Source organism: Ictalurus furcatus, chromosome 27, assembly GCF_023375685.1.
Source record: "Ictalurus furcatus strain D&B chromosome 27, Billie_1.0, whole genome shotgun sequence".
Lineage (NCBI taxonomy): Eukaryota > Metazoa > Chordata > Actinopteri > Siluriformes > Ictaluridae > Ictalurus > Ictalurus furcatus.
The window spans coordinates 8,183,747-8,205,795 of record NC_071281.1 but is presented as its reverse complement, the minus strand read 5'-3'; the positions used below and the strand labels follow the sequence as shown (position 1 = coordinate 8,205,795).

The window sequence follows — 22,049 nt, the reverse complement described above, 5'->3', positions numbered from 1 at the left end:
AGTGACAGGTTCCATACCCTGCAATCAGAGAAGCCCCTGTCCTGCACATTAGGGTTTTCCCTGCTGTAAACACACTCACTTCAACTTAGGAGGGCTGTTAATAAGCTAAATAGTTTAATCAGGTGTGTTAGAGCAGCGAAAACTCTATCTACAGGAGCAGGATCTGGAACCTGTGATTTAAGGCTATGATTAATACACACCGAGTTTACATTGAGGTGATTTGTAAACAAAAATATTGTGCCTGCTTTGCCAAAACCACCCATGTGACACTCCTCATGGACGAAGCTCGGTTTATTTAACATGTATGCAGTCTACCAGAAACTCGAGATCAAATTAGATCTTGCAAGATCCTCGGTGCATCGTTCTTGAGATCAGTTTAATGGATTGGTCCACACAAGCAGAATGTCATGGTGCATGTATAGAGCTAACAGCATCACTGAGTCAGTGACCCAGTTTCTATTTGTACTTCCTTTCTATATCTATTTACACTAAATCTTAGTTACATAAAGGCTGGATATTAAAAGGTCATGGTTCCTTTGCATTAAAATGGGTTAATTGTTTATGTATATATATGACCAAAATGTATAAGTTAGCCCAACATGGTGTGTGAAAGTAGACGGACATTATCTGTAACACAAGCCTTAGACGAAGGATAAAAACTTCTGATTAAAGAAATACGCGCAGCGAGACCTGTTGCATTGTGGTACTTCACAGCAGAATGTATTTTAGTGTTCTGACCAGAATACAAACACATAACAAACTGTAGGATTTTAATGAAACGGCAAATCCAGAACATCACGAAACAGGAAGAACACGCTGCATGTCTACGGCTACACACTGCACTGTTCCCCAATACCGCACCGCCTGCTTTTGCTCTTTCACACAAGCATACACACGGCTTATCTGCTCTTTAACAAACCCTTCATGATTTTAAAATGGAAACATCAACACAGGGAGACACTGAAATCAGCAGTGCAGCATCAGAATTATTAAACACTAGACAAAAGTATGCAGGTGAGTCTTTAGTCTCCCTTTTCAAACATAGTTTAAATACACAAAGGAAGAGAGAGGGGGGGAAGCAAAAAAAAAAACAAACAAAAAAAACTGCTCAAGCTGCCTGTACAGTGTGGTGAACTAAAGTAACATGTCTATGCACTTTTTACAGCTCATAGGAGAACAGCTGAGGAGCAAGTCCAACATTTTGCTTAACAAGGATCTATACAAAAAAAAAAAAAAAAGCTTGTTTACAATATTCAGTCCAACCAGTTAAAAACATCAAATATCTCAAACTTAAAAAACAAACAAAAAAAAAAAACAAAGAAATTAAGTTATAAAATGTATTTTATTTTCTGTTGCAAAAGGTTGCTAGAACCTCCCTTTGAAGGGTTTGAATCCTCCGCTGCTGCCAGCCATTGGGACATTTGTGATCTGGACGATTCTGTTCATGCCACCGGAGGAATGGCTGCAAACACAAACAGTTTGTTACCATCTTTGTAGTTAAATAAATGTTATACACCATCCTAATCTTAGTACCCATGCTTTTTCCTAAATGGTTACACAAATGTGCTAACAGGGTATTAAGAAACTTACTGGACTGGCTACCTGTGTTCACCCCACTGGGGGAGAATCTAGCACTAGAGGAGCACTGTGTAGCAGAAGGGAATCCGTACACACCTGGAATGTGGAGCCATCATGGCAGGTCGACTTTCTGCCATGCGCCGGTTATCAGGGAAACCTCCACTCTGGGAGCCGCTGCTATGCCACTCCTTTCTGGGTCCCTGATCCCGGCCGTGCCTCTCCACCACCACCTGCCTTCCACTGCTGAAATGCTGCTAAAAACACAGAGGAAGCCATGTCAATAACAATTTAGAAACCTGTGGCCACAATGAACAGTAGTGGGTTTCATATACAAAATAAATAAAGAAAATAAACGACTAATCGTTATTTGCCATCAAAGCTGAGGTAAAATTTGTAACAGCTCACCTGATCAGCCATGACTGCAGGTCTGCCTCCATCTCGGCTACTGAAGGAGCCTCTGCCGCGATTGGCTGAGGAGGCGCCTCTCATGTTAGGGCCCGGCCCATCTCGGCCCGAGTGCTCCGGACGCATCCGCACCGCTCCCCTGGTACGACACACATCGCTCCGTTTAACTTAAAAGTGGCCAACAATTAAAAGCAGAAGCACAGACACTACTACAAAATCACTCACTTCAGGTGACTTGTCACCTCACCTGCGGTTTCAACTGCTACAGCTCCAATTTCCCAGATTTGGGAAACATTGGTTTTCATATACAAATATAATATCAATTCCACAGATTTGGGAAAACTGAAACCACGGCTACCAAACAATGTATTCTTATCCAATCCTTCTACTGGGTTAAACCCTTTACATTTTATTACTTTCCTCTACTGTTCCAAAACAAGTGCACAATCATCCAATCCTACTGGTTTCACCTGACATCAGACGGCTTGGTGCTTATGCCACCGTCGTTTTTCCAGCCCGTGTGGCCGTCTCTGGCCGAGCGAGAGTGGCTTATGGCTGGTGGAGGAGCTCTGCCTCCTGCTGGGCGTTCAGGCAGTGACACGGGGCGACGTTCGTCTCTGTCACGAATATCTCTCCGGTCTGTGTCACGAAGATCGGAGCGGCCTGAAGGGGGAGGAGGCTCGGTTCGGCGCACGCCATCAAAGCTTTTAGGGTAGCGCTCGAACCCAGAACCTTCACGGCGTGGGTCAGGACGATTCTTCTTAGCCTCTGGTTCACCATCAAACCGATTCCGCCTAAAAAGTTTTTTTTTATATATATATATATAAATTACACACACACAAAAAAAAGGGTGGTCAGTGTCTAAGCTACAGCTAATTTTATTTATTTATTTATTTTATTCTACTTGCTCCCTTAAAATTCTTCCTTTAGGCAATCCCCAACCCAGTTTACCCATCATTATTAAATTACAGGAAAAAAGGGCAGCTAAAACACGGGCTTTTAAAATAAATAACACCAGAATCGTGTCCATACAGCTTAAAATATTTACTCTGGCTTTTAGTCAAATATCCCTATCATGTATCTTTTTTTTTAACTTGGATACAAATGGTTATTAATGAAGTTTTCATTTGTTCTATACCTCTCAAAGTTGTTGGGCTGGACTGCAGTACTGTCTGGGAAACGTGTTCGGTCTCTGGAGCTGAAGTCACTGAAGCGGCCCTGCTGCCGGTTGCTGTAGTCTGATGCCTGGCTCATCCGGCCCTCTGACTCTGGCTGAATTTTCTTATTGCCGTTCCAGTAAGAGTCATCCCTCCTGCAGCAGGCAGATGAATCAGTAAACATACCGAGTAAACCAATGAAGTTAAGCACATAACACTTGGATTTTGATAGCAAATAACCACCAATCCTTTCCCTTGAGAACCTCACATACAGGGCACAATCAAAATATCAAGGAGCTCTCAGGCTTTCACCACAACCCTTGCTAGACACATCAGCAATTAATTCCAATGTCATATCCGAGTCAGTATCTAATGAATCAGACTTATCTTGCAAAACTTCTTAAACTCATACACATCTTCGATACGTTTTTATAGCCTTCTCAATACAAACTGTATATTTTCTGTATGTTTCCTAAGGCATATTATCATTACTATGTACCTGTGGTCCACATCACGGCCTCTCTTCAGGTTGTTGCGTTTCTCCTGCTCGTAGCGTAGCTGCTCTTGCTGCCTCCTCAGCTCCTCCCGCTCCCGAGCCAGGCGCTCTGCTTCCTTTCGGCGCTCCTGTCAGACACACAACGCCAAATTAAAAAAGTAGAATCAGTAGTCTGTCACACATGCAGGGGGGTGGGGTGGGGTGGGTGGATGGATGGGGGGAAATCACATGCAGTGTTAGAGTAGCGGACCTGTTCTATGCGGATCCTCTCTCTCTCCAAGCGCTCTCGCTCCATGCGTTCACGCTCCAGTTTCTGTCGCTCCATCTCGAGCCTCTGGCGCTCACGCATCAGGTTCTCCCTCTCCTCACGCTCTCGCATTACTCGCAGTCGTTCGCGCTCTCTGCGCTCCCGTTCTGCCATCTCACGTCGCCTGAATGTGAAGCAGCAGTGTTTACATGTATTTAAAACCAAAAGATTAGGCTTTATGTGATGGACGTGCACAGCTGTGACTGTATCAACACAGCACAGAGAAATGCATAAGCAAGACAGAGTGAGTGAGTGAGTGAGTGTGTGTGTGTGTGTGTGTTTGTGTGTGAGAGAGAGAGAACAAGACTCACCTGCGCAGTTCCATGGCCCTGCGGACTCTCTCCATTCTAACCATGCGCTCACGCATCCTCTGTTCCTTCATTTTCTCAAAGGGAAGGATGTCCCTATTGCCACCTTTGTTGGGAAAAGGCCTCGCTTTCTTTATTGCTTCTATCTGTGGGAACATTAATCATTGTTACTGAAAATGAACCGAGATCACATGAAAAACTAGAGGAAGGGTTTAGAAGGGCGACACATCAGTCAATTAGAATCAACTCTGTCCAGATTCAATTTAACTTTATCATACATACACAAACAAATCTATCAAAATGCCACCCCTGAGCAAGAAAGGTGATTGATTAACTGTTTGGATTATATAATACAGCATTCATCTCCAGTTAGAGCCTCATCCTGGCAGTGTGGTGGCATAACCAAGCCTGTCCCAGGTTTTGTTTTAGTTAGGGTCTAGTCAAGTTTAGGCCGAGTTATCCATCCCATAGCACACACATTTATTGTGCCAGCCACTATTTAACACTCATACACTACAACTCAAAAGTTTGGAGACACTTGACTGAAATGTTTCTCATGATCTTAAAAATCTTTTGACCTGAAGGTGTATGAAATCTGTGTTGTAGACAAAAAAATATATAGTGCCAATATATTCATTTATTTCATTAGAAAACTAACATTTTATATACAAAAAAATATTTCTTTAAACAGATGACTCTGAACAAATTATTTGGAAAAGCAGAGTGTAGGTGTGAACTCCTTTAATACTGTTTAAAAAACATCTCAGGGAAATTCCTCAAGAAATCAGTCGAGAAAATGCCAAGAATATATTTCTGGAAATTCTAGGCAAAAAGGATGCCTACTTTGAAGATGAACACACTAAATTATTTTGATTTATTTTGGATTTTTTTTTAAATCACAACATAATTCCCATAGCTCCATTTGTGTTACTGCAAAGTTTTGATAACTTTACTATAATAAAACGTGTAAAAAATTAAAAATAAAGAATGAGTGTTTCTAAACTTGACCGGTAGTGTACATTTCAGGTTACATAAACGCTACTTGTCAAGATAAAAAATGAAATTCACTGCACAGGTTTTAGGGGCAACATTTCTAGTTTGAACTATATATTAAATTAAACATGATAATAAACTATAGTTTATTCAATATTAATGTATGGTTTTATTTCAGTTTTTTTTTTGTCGTTTTATATTTCGTGTTATAAGAGTAACCCTGAGATACATCCAGAGCAAAATGACAAAGGCAATCTAAGCAGAACAGACATGTGGGTGAAAGGTTAGAACACAAACCTGTTCAGGAGGAATGAGCCAGCGAGGACGTCTATTCATCATATTGGGAGCAGCAGGCTGGAGGAGAAGGAGATGAATACTATGACGTTGAGTCACGATATTAGCAACTTTAATAAACTTAAAAATAATAAAAAGCCAGGTTTACATAAAATACAAAACAAAAGTACTCAATCAGAATGGTTCTACTGAAATGACATGGTACATCATCAGCACCTTGTCAAACCTCCCTCCCCTTCTGAACGGCAGGCGAGGTTTGTTGAAGCCTGGCTGGACTTTAGACTGTTCGACCACGAGCATCTTCCCTGGACTCTTCCCTATGGGAAAGTAGCATAAAAAAAAAAAGGGTTCAACTTATTGCACCATAAACACAAAGTAAACTTTCCAAAGGTAGAAGGAAAAATAAGCACACTATTGGTGAACTTACGCCCATGCTTCTTCTCGTCCTTCTTGGGGTCAGAAGCAGAGCTAGAGGATGGAGCGTCAGACTTGGTGCTTTTCGACTCCTGTTTCTTGGAAGATTCTTTGTTGTCCTTTTCAGCTGGCTTCTTCTCTTCCTTTTTGGAGGAGGCCTGAATCCTGTGGAGAGGTTTCAAAAGCACAGATGAGCAACGACCGTTCCCACAAGAGAACATGTAACGTGCAGGTTCAGGAACAGATACAAGTCCTCACTTGCTAGCGGTCTTCAGCCCAGCGGAAATGCGCTTCTCCCCTGATACTTTATTGGATCCGGTTTTATCCTCTGCTTCTTTTTTAGAGTCCTTCTTGAAAGGGTCACTTTTCACCTGAAGCACAAACACCATGAGGTTCACCAAGAAAGCAAAACAAGCGAGTGACATTTTGTCTGCTATCTGTGCACGTCGGACTTGAGATATTAAAACAGGTGTCTTCTTTTTATTATTCTACAGTAATATGGACACAAATTAAAAACAGTTTTTACATTAACTTAATTTTGCTGACACACTTTCTAATTTTACACTGCCATTTGTACATACATAAATGTTTATCATCCACACTGGAATAGAAGAGAAGATATAAAATGGTCTTTATTGCACTTGCATACACCAGGAACTTTTAAGTAATTTCTGCTGAGCAACCTGGTGTGTTGTGAACACAAAGATACACTCCTGTTGCAAACAGGAACGCTGTGTTAACACTGTACACAGCTATGCTCAGGTGCAAAAGTACGCCAAGTAAGCTGAAACATTTCGAGACAAGGGAGAAAACATGCAATACAAACTGTCTAGTGTGAACGTAGAACACGTTTTACTGCAGTTCAGTTCTTACCCTGTCCACAGATATCTGCTGACCATGGAGCTCAGTGCAGTCCAGATGGGATATGCATCGTGCCACCTCAGCACTGGAGGACATAGTCACCAAGCCATAGCATTTAGCTCCTGGGCTACGGGCATTGGTGACTACTTTGGCACTGAAAACCTTAATTAAAACAAGTAAACAAAGTGCAGGTGAATGGGAAGCAGAAGATTACATTTTCTTTGTCAAAATTAAGAACATTACTTAAATAGCATGTAAATGCAAAAAATAATAATAAATAAAACCAGTGTTTTAAGTGACACTACTCAATGCACGACATATGCCCCCCTTCAGAACACAGATGGCACTTACCTTTCCATATTTGCCAAAAAGATTCTTTAAATCAGCTGCTTTGGTGTTTGAGGAGAGGCCGCTAACCCACAAGTTACGAGTAGAGCTAGTGCTGCTGTTGTTTCCTGCTGAATGGAGACCACAAGCAAACAGGTGACTATATCGCTCACAGCCGCAAAAAAAAGGCCCTCTTCCCTTGTGTTAATGTTTATTTAGCTACAATGACTTACTAACAAAAAAAAGCATTATAACAAGTTTCATGCCAGCAGTAACTGATGGAACTTTTACTAGAAATTAATGGATATTAGACAGTACGTTTCATATATTATTTTGGGGATACGTTGCCACATGTAAGAGAAAAACTACTGTCACATGTACACATCTTATCTACAAACTTCTTGTTTAATATACTGTGTTTAGAGATTCTCAAAACAAGGCAATGAAGTTTTAGTCAGAGCCTCTTTCACTTCAATCTCAAACATCTATTAGCCTGCTTCACTGTAAGAAGCCTGCATTCAAACTCATCTTAATGGCAGCGATGATTGGTTATACACTTCAGTTAATCACCAGGACTTTTATTTTAATAACCATATAAGGCAAGTTATATTAATGGTGTTTGTTCTTAACTAATCTACATACAGATTATGAAAAAGCTGTATTATTCATGCAACTAAATCATATTTAATCTCTTTAAAAATCATGTAAAATTAGCTTAAAACACCTATCCAAGGCATACCCAAAGTAAAATTAAAGCTGTTCTTGAACCATTTGGACTACATGGACGGTTTGCCTCTTTTGAAAGGTGTCACACTGAAGTTTTTTCCCCTCAGAATCACTAAGTGCTACTGGTATTGAGTAACAGAAGTTTGAACACGCTGAAATAGAAGGGCTTTCAGAATTTCATTGGCTATACAATGCGCCAGTCATCCACACAATCGGTTGCAATAGGCTCAAGACTTTTACGAAGGAAAGGGGAAGGCACTTCCCTTCAGCACGAACTCTCAATGGTTATTGAAGGCTGTGGATAGGACATGGAACCTCCTATTGGTTCAAGTGAGGTATCAATCGAAAGGGCAGAGTACAGGTGCCATTTTGAAGTTAAGTGATAAGGAATATTCACAAGCGAACCGAAGATGTAATGGGGAACACGTGAAAGATTAGGCACATCTGTCGGTAATCACAAATGACGCAGCAACAGTCTGTAGATATTTACTGATGTAATGTGTTTTAGACTAAATATTTTTACATAATTGGATTGTTTGGACCTTTGCCAGCATAACAAGATTGTTTTTGTCAAGATGTTATGGATCAGTGGACTACTATTAGGCTTCATATATTTCTTAAGGGTTCGTATGTCAGTGGTCAGACAGATGTTGATTGCAGCTGCTGTTGTGATTGCATCTTGAAACGGTTTATATCAATCAAATCACAAGAATCTTAGCTTTCCAAAAGGTACATCACTTGAGTACCTATGTACACAGCAGCTGTGTACATAGCGTAGTTTTCACTAAACAACGCGATGGCCCGCCAGCGGTTGTCGGAATTTTAAAGTTTAGGTTAATAAACTGCATTTGTAAAATTAAGTTTACTCAAATTAGCATTTAGGACCATCTAAAAAAATTATTTGGGAAGGGATCTTTAATTTGAAACTACAGATGCCTTCCAAATTGCCTTTTAAGGAAAAGGGGCAGAGGTGAGCAACCGAGAGCTGATTCAGGGAGGGGCTTATTTGAAAGCTGGATAAATTAAATGACAAAATAATTGAAATCCATTGAATCGCATTGCATTATTATACGATTTAAACATTACAAACTGCACCATTGAGTTCCACAAGATGCTAAGGAAGAAGTGTATGAAATGCATTCTTACCTTTTTCATCTTTTGTGGTCTTCCCATCTCTGTCTTTTGAGGAGCTAAAACGCAAGTATTGTGAGAGCAACAAAGAGAAAAATGAGCAAATCGTACAAGAACATGGTCATGCTTGGGCAATGAGGAACATATTCATATAAAACAACCATCGATCAAAATGCTGGTTTGGTGCATTACAAAAGAAAAAAAGAGAAAAGAAAAAAAAGAAAAGAACATTTCCCATAGGTAAGGCTTGCACTTGGGTAACACTCCAATAAGGCTTCTTTCATTGCTTTTCCACAGGAGCAAGGTGGGTCAGGTTTTCTGCCAATTTATTCTCTTGATCAATGAAATCTTCTGGAGTGTGTTCAACTTCACAGCGAATCACTTCATTGGACTGATAAACCCCTCTGTCATCTCTGGGACTATTGCTCTTTTTAACCCATAAGTATGGACTGGAAAAGGCAATAAAAGTGCTGGATATGCGAGTAACAGCGGTGTTCTCATCTCCTCGCTTTACACCACCCATTACCCAACTTCAAACAATGGCCAAACAAATCAAAGGAAACCAATGGCAGGGATTAGGTACAATGAGCAACTCTGTATGGGAAAAAATCTTGCAGCTACTCACAATGCTGAGTTTTAGTGATCTGGAACCTGGTAGAAGTATCTTAAAGAACTGACATAGAAAGACAAACCTCTTTGCTTGACCTGCTGCCCCAGCAGAAGAGGGGCCTTTCTTCCCAGAATCCTTTTCTTTATCTCCCGTTTCCGCTTTCTTCAAGGCCTCCCTGCTGTCCTTCTTGGTGGCATCAGTCTTCGGGCCATCGTCTCTCTTACAATCTTTGTGGCTGTCCTTTACTTCGGCCATCGAGTCTGCCTCCTGCCTCGTCTCGGCAGAGGCTTCTGCCTCCTCGCAGCCCTTGTCCGCCTCAGAATCTGGAAGTTTCACATGTTTACCTGTTTCCAGGAGGTCGTCGCCATCCACATCCAGCGTGATGGCATCTTCAGCCTGGATGGTGACGGATATGTTATCATCTTCGACCTCTTTGGCAGGTTCGGTAGCGGCTTTGCTCTCCAAGGCCTCAGTCACTGGGTCTTCAGGTTCGACTTCTGCCTCAGCCTCAAGATCGGGCTCCAGCTCTGCCTCAATCTCAGGCTCTGCCTCGGCCTCAATCTCAGACTCTGCCTCCAGGTCTGGCTGTGCCTCAGGCTCGACGAGGCCATCCCCGTCGGAGAAGGATTTAGTATTTTCACGAGTAGCATCATCAGTATCAGTTACATCTGAGGGATTTAACAAGGATAAAACATGGCACAAACACATTGTTTAGCATTCACATCGCTGAGCTACGTCACCTAGAAAGTAGAATAGAGAGCAAGTTTAATGTTAGTGGTCATCGGGGGTGAGGAAACCACACGTTTAACACACAACATACATTCCTTAGAACAATGGAGGGATTCAACAATCTTCTAAGTCATCTTTCTTATAGTGTAGAGAATACAATCCAACAGTATTCTTCCTTGGTCCAATCTTTAAAGGATCCTTTCTCCCCCCCAATGGCTGAAATGGCTGGCATGTACCTCTCCGGGGGAAAGGACAATGTGCCAAACCAGTCCACTTTTCACCAGCCTCAGGGAAGCCATGTTCAGCAACATCTTTGGAAGGCTCTCCTGAAGTGTCAAGCACTCCTCGTCGGGTAAGTGAGAGAAAAACAGAGCACCTCATCCCTTCTGATGCACCGGAGTGAGCCAGTCCGTCCGTGCCACTGCACTCTGTCCACAACACTAGTAAAAATCAGCACCTTCTGTGCTTTTCCAGTCTCGACTGTGTTCCAGGTAGAAGCAGAACAGAATGATGGTAATTTCTGCCTTGCAGCCATGATGCACCGCTGTAAAAAGAAGAGTCTAGACACTGGCATGCCATCATCTGAGCATTTATCCAAGGCATGTGTCGTGACTCTGCTTCCCATCAGTCAGATTTAATGTCCACAGCTGAGAATAACTGTTGATGTAGTGACTCTTGACATGTAGTGAAGAATGACGTTGACGAGTCCTTGTGTTTTTGAGAAGCATCCTCTGAGATTCAGAAGCAGCAGGATGGCACTTTTCCTGAAACAAGTCCTATTTATAATGCATTTGACAAAGTTTGAAGAGAACCTGGAAGATCAGATCTCTCATTTGATGCAGCAGTTGTGCTGGTCATAATGTGGAAAAAGTTTTTGACATGGTGGTTTTGTGATCTGTCCTAAGTGAGAGATGAACAGTGAGGTTGTGCTGAGGTTCAAAAGCAAGGAGCAAAATGAGGAAGGCGAGTCCCACCTTTGGAGAAGCAAAGAACCTGTGGAGCCTAAAAAATGTTAACAATCCACACTAACTTGAGACCAAACATACCTTTCTCAGATTCATCCTCTTCGTGCTCCTGAAAAAGAGAGAAAAAGGAGAGAAATTAAGAAATAGAGCTCATTTTAACTAAGTTTATTTTTTTGCACTAGCATTCAGTCTTTGGTGTTTATAAATAGTACCACCCCCACCTTAAGCTGCTAAACAGATAAAAACCAACGATTTGCTGCAGATACGTTTTTATCAAAAGCATAAAGACAACGGGCTATATAAATACGAGATCATCCCCCATGAACTAATGATGTTTGACAAAGAAGCATAACAAAAGTTTTATTTTTTCATAAAGCCTCTTGCCTTGGAAAATGCATCCTCTTCCATTGTGGTGTCAAGGTCAGAGTCGTTCTTCCTTCCTGAACAGACACAGCAAGCAGCGCATTCAAAACGTTTCGAGATGCACTCAACACAAAGCACTGCATCTCAGCATTAAGCTAGGTTACAAACAGTTTAGTTTTCCTGTTCTGCAGAATCAGCCAGTAATGTTCAACATATGTATTTAAAGCCATGAGCTGCTATTCCTGTTTTGTTTTGTTTTTTAAACTGACTGTCATCAAAGGTTTATCATTAAACCCTATTTACCTTTGGATTTTGCATTCTTCCTAGTAGTTGTGTCGGCTGAAACAGGGATCTCAATGTTTTCTGGATCACCACCTTCCTCTTCTAATGCCTACAGTCAGGGAATATTAAAGATTACATAGCACACCGAGGCACACACAAGTTGGCTCACTGACCAGTGTTCAGGTTAGAAACGAATATCTACCCAAACAACCTTCAGTAGAACTGCTGGGGGTCCCGTCCCGTCCCCTTTTCAAATATATTTAGTGTCTTGTATTATAATTCAGTGTTGTTGTATTTTTATTCTCACACAGTCATGTTTTGTTATGGGAAGTTTTATTTTTTTATATATATCTTGAATTTCTCCCAGCATGTGATTAAAGTAAAAATTTGTTGTCTGTAAGGTTTAACTCCAAAATGGCTTCATATTCATTTATTGCACCCTTCATTGGGTATTAAGTTACCCAAGCACAGTAGATACTATCCAGTGCCAACTCAGAAAAGGACGGTTTCCTTTTGAACTGGTTCCTCTAAAGGGCATTTTAACTTGGACATCTTAACACGAAATGAGATATGACATGACAGTTTAAAATCCTTTTTTTGTCTGTGCATGGCATCACATCCTTAATAATTACACACCACCCCATGAGGGACTACTTAATATATACAGATTCTGTGCTGAGGATGCAGAGCAACTCAACAGTGATTCCATTTCACCGTTAAGAAGTGAATGGCTTTAAACATCATCTTTGTCTGAGTTAACTTCCACAGACTGCATGCTAATGATGTGGGTGTAAATGCATCTGCTGTCGTTTTTTCCAGTCTTGCATGCTCTTGGACATACAGGAATAAAGTTGGTTTGACCTTGGACATTCGATATTCACAGATATGCGGAAATTAAGGGACCGTCTCTAAAGTTACATATGACATTGCTATACACGTTTCTAACTTCAATAGCATTTGAAGGGAATGATGTACAGTCACACAACCAACTGTAAAGTGTTCATCTAGGTGTCAGGTATGATGCACACCTTTTAGATTCTTGATATTGAACCCTACAATGCATGAACCAAAAAAACCTTCACCAATGCATAAGGGGGGGGGGTCAAAATGGCCCGTACTGGACAATGGTTTTCTTAAAAATAAATAAATAAATAAAAATAGATGTCCTATTAAAGTATATATATATCACACACACACACACACGTGTGTGTATGAATAGCATTTATATATATAAAATATACAAATGTATGAAATAAATTTTATATATACACACACAAACACACACACACACAGTATCTCACAAAAGTGAGTACAACCCTCACATTTTTGTAAATATTTGATTATAACTTTTCATATTGACAACACTGAAGAAATGACACTTTCTACAATGTAAAGTAGTGAGTGTACAGCTTGTATAACAGTGTAAATTTGCTGTCCCCTCAAAATAACTCAACACACAGCAATTAATGTCTAAACCGCTGGCAACAAAAGTGAGTACACCCCTAAGTGAAAATGTCCAAATTGGGCCCAAAGTGTCAATATTTTTTGTGGCCACCATTATTTTCCAGCACTGCCTTAACCCTCTTGGGCATGGAGTTCACCAGAGCTTCACAGGTTGCCACTGGAGTCCTCTTCCACTCCTCCATGACGACAACATGGAGATGGTGGATTGTAGAGACCTTGTGCTCCTCCACCTTCCATTTGAGGATGCCCCAGAGAGGCTCAACAGGGTTTAGGTCTGGAGACATGCTTGGCCAGTCCATCACCTTCACCTTCAGCTTCAGCTTCTTTAGCAAGGCAGTGGTCATCCTGGAGGTGTGTTTGGGATCGTTATGTTACTGGAATACTGCATACTGATCTAGCTCTGCTTCAGTATATCACAGTACATGTTGGCATTCATGGTTCCCTCAATGAACTGTAGCTCCCCAGTGCCGGCAGCACTCATGCAGCCCCAGACCATGACACTCCCACCACCATGCTTGACTGTAGGCAAGACACATTTGTCTTTGTACTCCTCACCTGGTTGCCGCCACACACGCTTGACACCATCTGAACCAAATAAGTTTATCTTGGTCTCATCAGACCACAGGACATGGATCCAGTATTCCATGTCCTTAGTCTGCTTGTCTTCAGCAAACTGTTTGCGGGCTTTCTTGTGCATCATCCTTAGAAGAGGCTTCCTTCTGGGACGACAGCTATGCAGACCAATTTGATGCAGTGTGCAGCGTATGGTCTGAGCACTGGCAGGCTGACCCCCAACCCCTTCAACCTCTGCAGCAACGCTGGCAGCACTCATACGTCTATTTCCCAAAGACAACCTCTGGATATGATGCTGAGCACATGCACTCAACTTCTTTGGTCGACCATGATGAGGCCTGTTCTGAGTGGAAACTGTCCTGTTAAACCGCTGTATGGTCTTGCCCACCGTGCTGCAGCACAGTGTCAGGGTCTTGGCAATCTTCTTATAGCCTAGGCCATAGTTCTTTGACATGAGGTGCCATGTTGAACTTCCAGTGACCAGTATGAGGGTGTGAGAGAGCGATGACTCCAAACTTAACACACCTGCGACCTTGCAACACTAACAAGTCACATGACACCGGGGAGGGAAAATGGCAAATTTACACTGTTATACAAGCTGTACACTCACTATTTTACATTGTAGCAAAGTGTCATTTCTTCAGTGTTGTCACATGAAAAGATATCAAATATTTACAAAAATGTGAGGGCTGTACTCACTTTTGTGAGATACTGTATGTATGAATATATACACACACACACACACACACACACACACATATATATACAAATTATTTAATTAATATGACATCTATTTTTTTAAGAAAACCATTGTCCAATATGGGTCATTTTGACCCCCTTTATGCACTCATGAAGGTTTTTTTTTGGTCCATGCATTGTAGGGTTAAAGATCAAAAATCTAAAAGGTGTGCATCATATCTGACACCTAGATGAACACTTTACAGTTGGTTGTGTGACTAAGTCATTCCCGTCAAATGCTATTGAGCTTTAAGTTATGGTATATTTTGTCTATGAGCCCATGCAGTGATAAAATACATAGCAATACTTATATATGATTTAACAGTTTATTTGAATAAATATCAAAACTTCAAAAAGGTGTGCATCATACCTGACACCTAGATGAACACTTTACAGTTGGTTATATGACTAAGTCATTCCCGTCAAATGCTACTGAAGTTAGAAACGTGTATAACAATGTCGTATGTAACTTTAGAGACGGTCCATTAATTTCCGCATATCTGCGAATATCGAATATCGAACGTCCGTCAAAGAAACTTTATTCCAGTCTTGGACATTGACCTGTCCCCAAACCCTCAGTCAATCTAGTCACTTCTCCTTATAAAACACTTGGAGCAATTTCATTTGGTTTTGTTGAATTTGACTGATTTCTGAATTCCCTCAAAAGCTGTTTTTTGCCTTAATCACAGAGGTTGCGGTTTTAATACTCCCTACAACCAGATTTTTTTAAAAAAGAAAGAAAGGTGAGGCTTTTTCTGCAGACTGTAAACAACTTTAGAGAGATTCAGAGACAGAAAAATATAATATGAGAGATGGGTATGCTAATTACTTCACAAATCACGCCTGCTACAAAACAAAACAAAAGAAACTGTCCTCTTTTCCAGCCACTGATAATCACCACTGATGTCGGTTGAGGCCTTGCAGTCTGTTTGGATTTTGAAGCGCAGGCTCACGTTAAAATACAAAAACGAATCTGTTTGTGCTTTGCAAAAAAACACTCCCTCTCTGCTTGTATAAATAAAACGCTAGTCAGCGATCCCATTTTTTTATTATTAAATAAATAAATACATGCCAAGCGCGCGCAGCTAGCTGATTAACAAGCTAGCATGCTCAAAGCTACGCCATTAACTAACTAAACCCCGAAGTATAAATTACAACAACAATAAACAGTCCGTTGTCCACACGGTTTATCCAGCTACATATATTAACGTACTTTGAAATTGTGCATTACAGCTAATAAGGATAAAAGCTAACAGCAGCGAGGCCGTTTTTATGCGTTAGTTAGCTACTTGATAGCGAGCTAGCTCATAGCTAGGTTTATGCAGAGCTAGGTTTATGTTAGCATTATCTACAGATTCGCCCTTGTCTTTAGTTTAAGCGAATTTACCTGTTTCAGTCTTGCAATGAGAACATTTTTCACTCCTGTAACGTCCAAGTTCCTCCGCTTGAGTTCAGTTTTTAAATCAACAACGCGTAAATCCGTTATCTTCTTAGTCTCTGCTGAAATGGCACCGGACGCCATTTTAGTTCTCCACTTCTGGACGGCGAAGCGACGAAACATCAATTCCGAGCCACGACCGCGGACGTCGGTGACGTCAAGACGTAAATACGGGTTTACGCCACCTATAGCACAAACAGCGTAATAATAATAATAATAATAATAATAATAATAATAATAATGTGTTTTGTTAGAATCAAAACTTTTTTTTTATCAAAGTGCAATAGGACTTGTATACACTCACCGTCCACTTTATTAGGAACACCTGTACACCCATACATTCATGCAGTTATCTAATCAACGGTGGCAGTAAGCGCAGTGCAAAACCACAGAACTGTCACACACTCAGTGGATTTTGTTTTTCTGTGTAAATTCAGAGGAGATCAGCAGTTCATGAAATACTCAGGCCAGCCCTTCTGGAATCAACATCCATGTGACGATCAAAGTCACAGATATCACAGTTTTCCCTCATTCTCTGTGATGTAAACATTAACTGAAGCTCATGACCTGTACCATTTTTACATTGTGCTGCTGCCACATGATTATACACATGTATATACACAGTATCTCACAAAAGTGAGTACACACCTCACATTTTTGTAAATATTTGATGATATCTTTTCATCTGACAACAGTGAAGAAATGACACTTTGCTACAATGTAAAGTAGTGAGTGTACAGCTTGTATAACAGTGTAAATTTGCTGTCCCCTCAAAATAACTCAACACACAGCCATTAATGTCTAAACCGCTGGCAACAAAAGTGAGTACACCCTAAGTGAAAATGTCCAAATTGGGCCCAATTAGCCATTTTCCCTTCCCGGTGTCATGTGACTTGTTAGTGTTACAAGGTCTCAGGTGTGAATGGGGAGCAGGTGTGTTAAATTTGGTGTCATCGCTCTCACACTCCCTCATACTGGTCACTGGAAGTTCAACATGGCACCTCATGGCAAAGAACTCTCTGAGGATCTGAAAAAAAGAATTCATTGCTCCACATAAAGATGGCCTAGGCTATAAGAAGATTGCCAAGACCCTGACACTGAGCTGCAGCACGGTGGGCAAGACCATACAGCGGTTTAACAGGACAGGTTCCACTCAGAACAGGCCTCGTCATGGTCGACCAAAGAAGTTGAGTGCATGTGCTCAGCATCATATCCAGAGGTTGTCTTTGGGAAATAGACGTATGAGTGCTGCCAGCGTTGCTGCAGAGGTTGAAGGGGTTGGGGGTCAGCCTGTCAGTGCTCAGACCATACGCTGCACACTGCATCAAATTGGTCTGCATGGCTGTCGTCCCAGAAGGAAGCCTCTTCTAAAGATGATGCACAAGAAAGCCTGCAAACAGTTTGCTGAAGACAAGCAGACTAAGGACATGGAATACTGGAACCATGTCCTGTGGTCTGATGAGAAAAGATAAACTTATTTGGTTCAGATGGTGTCAAGCGTGTGTGGCGGCAACCAGGTGAGGAGTACAAAGACAAGTGTGTCTTGCCTACAGTCAAGCATGGTGGTGGAAGTGTCATGGTCTGGGACTGCATGAGTGCTGCTGGCACTGGGGAGCTACAGTTCATTGAGGGAACCATGAATGCCAACACGTATTGTGACATACTGAAGCAGAGCATGGTCCCCTCCCTTCGGAGACTGGGCCACAGGGAGTTCATGATTCCAGCATGATAACGACCCCAAACACACCTCCAAGATGACCACTGCCTTGCTAAAGAAGCTGAGGGTGAAGGTGATGGACTAAACCCTATCGAGCATCTGTGGGGCATCCTCAAACGGAAGGTGGAGGAGCACAAGGTGTCTAACATCCACCAGCTCCGTCATGTCATCATGGAGGAGTGGAAGAGGACTCCAATGGCAACCTGTGAAGCTCTGGTGAACTCTATGCCCAAGAAGGTTAAGGCAGTGCTGGAAAATAATGGTGGCCACACAAAATATTAACACTTTGGGCCCAATTTGGACATTTTCACTTAGGGGTGTACTCACTTTTGTTGCCAGCGATTTAGACATTAATGGCTGTGTGTTGAGTTCTTTTGAGGGGACAGCAAATTTACACTGTTATACAAGCTGTACACTCACTACTTTACATTGTAGAAAGTATCATTTCTTCAGTGTTGTCACATGAAAAGATATTATCAAATATTTACAAAAATGTGAGGGGCACTTTTGTGAGATACTGTATATATATTATATATTTATTTAATTATTTAATTATTTAGTTATTTATACACACATGCATACATACACTCAGCAAAAAAATAAATGTCCTCTCACATTTAACTGCTTTTTATTTTCAGCAAATTTCTTAACATGTGTAAATATTAGTCTTAACATAAAAAGATTCCCCAAGTGAAACATAATGAAGAAGTTTCACAAACATTTGACAACAGAAATGGAATGATGAGTCCCTGAACAAAGGGAGGGTCAATATCAAAAAGTAACAGTCGGTATCTGGTGTGGCCCCAGCCGCTTTAAGTATTACAGTGCATCTCATCCTCAATGACTGCACCAGATTTACCAGTTCTTGCTGTGAGTTGTTACCCCACTCTTCCACCAAGGCATTTGCAAGCTCTAGAACATGTCTGGGGGGACACATGGTTACATGTAATTTTCCACTGCAAGGACTATCAGCTGTCCTTCCTGTCTCCATGTAGGTCTTAGGCGTCTTACATTACAGACATTGGTAGTGTATTGCTCTGGCCACATCTGTAATCCTCATGCCTTCCTGCAGCAGGCCTATGTCATTTTCACACAGGTGAGCAAGCACCCTAGGGAGCTTCTTCTGGTGTTTTTCAGTGTCAGCAAAAAGGTCTCTTTAGTGTCATAAGCTATTGTAACTGTGACCTTAATGGCCTACCGTCTGTAAACTGTTAGTGTCTTAAAGTCTGTTCCACAGGTGCATGTGCAATAATTGTTTATGGTCTATTGAACAAGCATGAAAAACATTGTTTAAACCCTTTCCAATAAAGATCTGTAAACTTTATTTGGATTTTACAAAATTATCTTTAAAATACAGTCTCCTGAAAAAGGGACATTTATTTATATATACACATATAAGAGAGAGAGAGAGAGAGAGCGAGAGAGAGAGAGCGCTAGGTTGTAAATTCAAGGTTTAAGATATATATTATAATATTATGTTATATACAGTATATAACTTGCAGTGAAATGAAAGAAAGAAATCCTTTGCAAATCCATAGCAGACAATGACTGCCTGAAGTCTGGAACCCATAGACATCAGCAGACGCTGGGTTCCTTCCTTGGTGATGCTTTGCCAGGCATTTACTGCAGCTGTCTTCAGTTCCTGCTTGTCTTGTGGGTGTTTTGCCTTCAGTAATTGAAATGCATGCTCACTTGAATTCAAGTCACGTGACTGACTTGGCCATTGTAGTCAATCTACTTCTTTGCCTTAAAAAATCATGGGTTGCTTTCAGAGTATGCTTCATACTCTATTTACCGAGCCAGCATCCATCCATCCAAAATGTGTGTGTAAGGTTTGGCAGTTACAGACTCCAATTTAACAGCTTAGTGTTTAACAGCTTAGTGATTTTAGTCAAGGCTGATATCCAGATTATTTTTATTTGATTATTTTACTATTTTAACTAGTTTATTTAATATTTTAGCTGATTAATTAAATAGAAATACAGTTGCTTCTGTATGAAGCACACTTCATTTCTTCATTCACCAGTGAACTTGAACTTGATCAGAAGGAAGAAAAATTGTGAGCCGTGTCTTTGATTGTGGCATGGTTGTTGGTACCAGACAGATTGGTTTGAGTCTTTCAGAAAATTCACTATACAATAAAGTGCATCAAACTAAATAAAAACAATATGCACAACACCAGACAAGTCGAAATGCATTTTAGCTGGACAAATGAATTCAAAGAAAATCAAGTTAGTGACGGTTGTGTTGGAGTAAGCCAGAAATGCACAGGTGCTGTAGAGAGGCTATATTTAATATTCATATTGATTCATGAGTTTAGCATGTGCACTAAATCTGTGCAGATTACATAAACTTCGACAGCAAATTGAATAAGCATAAGTTGTGAAACATAACCTGCCAAATTGGCTAGTGATTTGACATCGTTACTTGCCGCAGTTTATTTTTACCCGCAGATGGTAACGTTACAACAATTAAGGTTGTCATAACGCTACTTTAAATTGTTTTCAAGGAAAAAAAAACACAGACAGGGCATCATTTGGGTACTCGGTGTATTTTATTGCGTTTCATATATAATGTGCATAAATGAAAAACCCCGCATTCCCTCTCTCTCTCTGCATTTTCTTTTTGTTGGAAAGAGGCAGAGTTTAGCCTGCCTTTTATCTAGCTGTCAGTGCAGACCAGTGTTGCCAACCTAGTGACTTTTCAGAACACTTTAGCAACTTTTTTCCAAACCCCCCCAAAAAAAACCCCAAAAAAAACCCCACATAATGACAAATCTAGAGACTTTTTGGACAAACCTTAGCAACTTTCCAAATGTCACCAGTACTGTCCTGCAAGCGCGAGGTCTTGCTTTCCCGCTGCACTCACACCTCTCTCTACATCTGCTCTGAGAGCCGGAGATTTAACAATGTCATGGAGAACAAGATGCGCCCTTCGTCCCAATTTACATCATTCATATGCGAATGTTTTTAGAACGCAAGACAAATGTAATGCACTATGTTTTACATGTAAAATAGTCCATGTTATTACAACCTAGTTCTCTTGTTCAAAGTAGTTATAGTGTTCAGAAACATTTCATATCATTGATGCTCTATAGCTGTCCATTATAGTTTTATAAAAGTCATAAAAGTTATGAAAATTAATTAAAAAAAAGTACAAAAACAAAAAAGCAATTATATATATATATATATATATATATATATATATATATATATATATATATATAAACTGATTATAGATAACAGATTACAGATTTTGGCCTAGGATTATAGGAATCTTTTAGGATTCTCAAAATTTGTCTCAGACGACCAAATCGTGGCCAAAATCGTACCGTGTGAAGCCGGCTTTAAAATCTTCAAGTGTGTGGCCAGGCTAAGGGGGTGAAGCTAAGATGCAAGGAAAGGAAATGAGGATGCACAAATAAGAAATGAGAAGCACCCAGGGTTTACAGGAAAATACGCGGAAACATTCATGTCCTATTTTCTGACAGTCTCTCAATTCTGCCAAACGCTAGCTCACAGTCAGTGTGAGGAGAAATGGATATACGCCGTTTATTTATTTATTTATTTATTTTAAACCAGTAAAGGGTTGAAACTGAAACAGTAAAATCCTCTGATACTGAGCTTTCCTGCTGTTGGTGAAAAACTTGTTGAGTGAGATTCGCGCTTTTGTTGATGTGCCTGGAGCCGCTGAAATGACATAAAAATACGACTTGATGGCGCTCAAGTACAAAACTGTCTTACCGAAGAAGAAGAAGTCCAGCACACACCATTTTAGTGAGAGTCCATAAGTGACATACCCGGAATAAAGCGCTCACTGCTGATATAATATATAAAGTGTATTTATTATGTTGTGGTTATTTTTTTGACGACACTGAAATGCAAGCATATATATCTAAATGATCCATTTCATTCTGTCAGTGTTGTTTTCTACACTAAATAGCATTGTTTGTTTCTTTGTCTCTTCCCTGCAAGTATTATTGACCTCTTATTCAAATATCTAAATGCCCCATTATTGCATCGTTGTATTATCATATTGGCCACAAAAAAAAGATTATTCATAGTCAACACTTCATCAGTTTACAGGAACATTAACATTTTTGGCCACAATAGTTGCCTTATATCCACCCCCTCCCGAAAAAAAAACAGATTTAAAAAGTAAAATAATCGGGGT

The 22,049-nt window shown here is 40.6% G+C and overlaps 1 protein-coding gene across 3 annotated transcripts; it reads right to left on the bottom strand.

Annotated features, from left to right (window-relative positions):
* Positions 1–749: 749 nt before the first annotated feature.
* Positions 750–16,283, bottom strand: sltm (SAFB-like, transcription modulator). 3 transcript variants are annotated; one of them, XM_053616663.1, is made up of 20 exons: positions 16,109–16,283; positions 11,968–12,055; positions 11,686–11,741; positions 11,383–11,410; positions 9,690–10,275; positions 9,013–9,056; positions 7,165–7,271; positions 6,826–6,975; positions 6,211–6,323; positions 5,966–6,117; positions 5,755–5,855; positions 5,542–5,598; positions 4,255–4,397; positions 3,887–4,067; positions 3,640–3,764; positions 3,122–3,295; positions 2,454–2,777; positions 1,984–2,122; positions 1,675–1,832; positions 750–1,462 (listed from the first exon to the last, which is right to left on the bottom strand). In XM_053616663.1, exons 1-20 carry the CDS (start codon positions 16,280–16,282, stop codon positions 1,366–1,368), a joined length of 2,997 nt encoding a protein of 998 aa, XP_053472638.1. In that variant the 5' UTR covers position 16,283; the 3' UTR covers positions 750–1,365. The 3 variants fall into 3 exon arrangements, with proteins under 3 accessions (XP_053472638.1, XP_053472639.1, XP_053472640.1); XM_053616664.1 differs by having other exon boundaries at positions 1,675–1,829; XM_053616665.1 differs by having other exon boundaries at positions 7,165–7,268.
* Between the last annotated feature and the right edge of the window lie 5,766 nt (positions 16,284–22,049).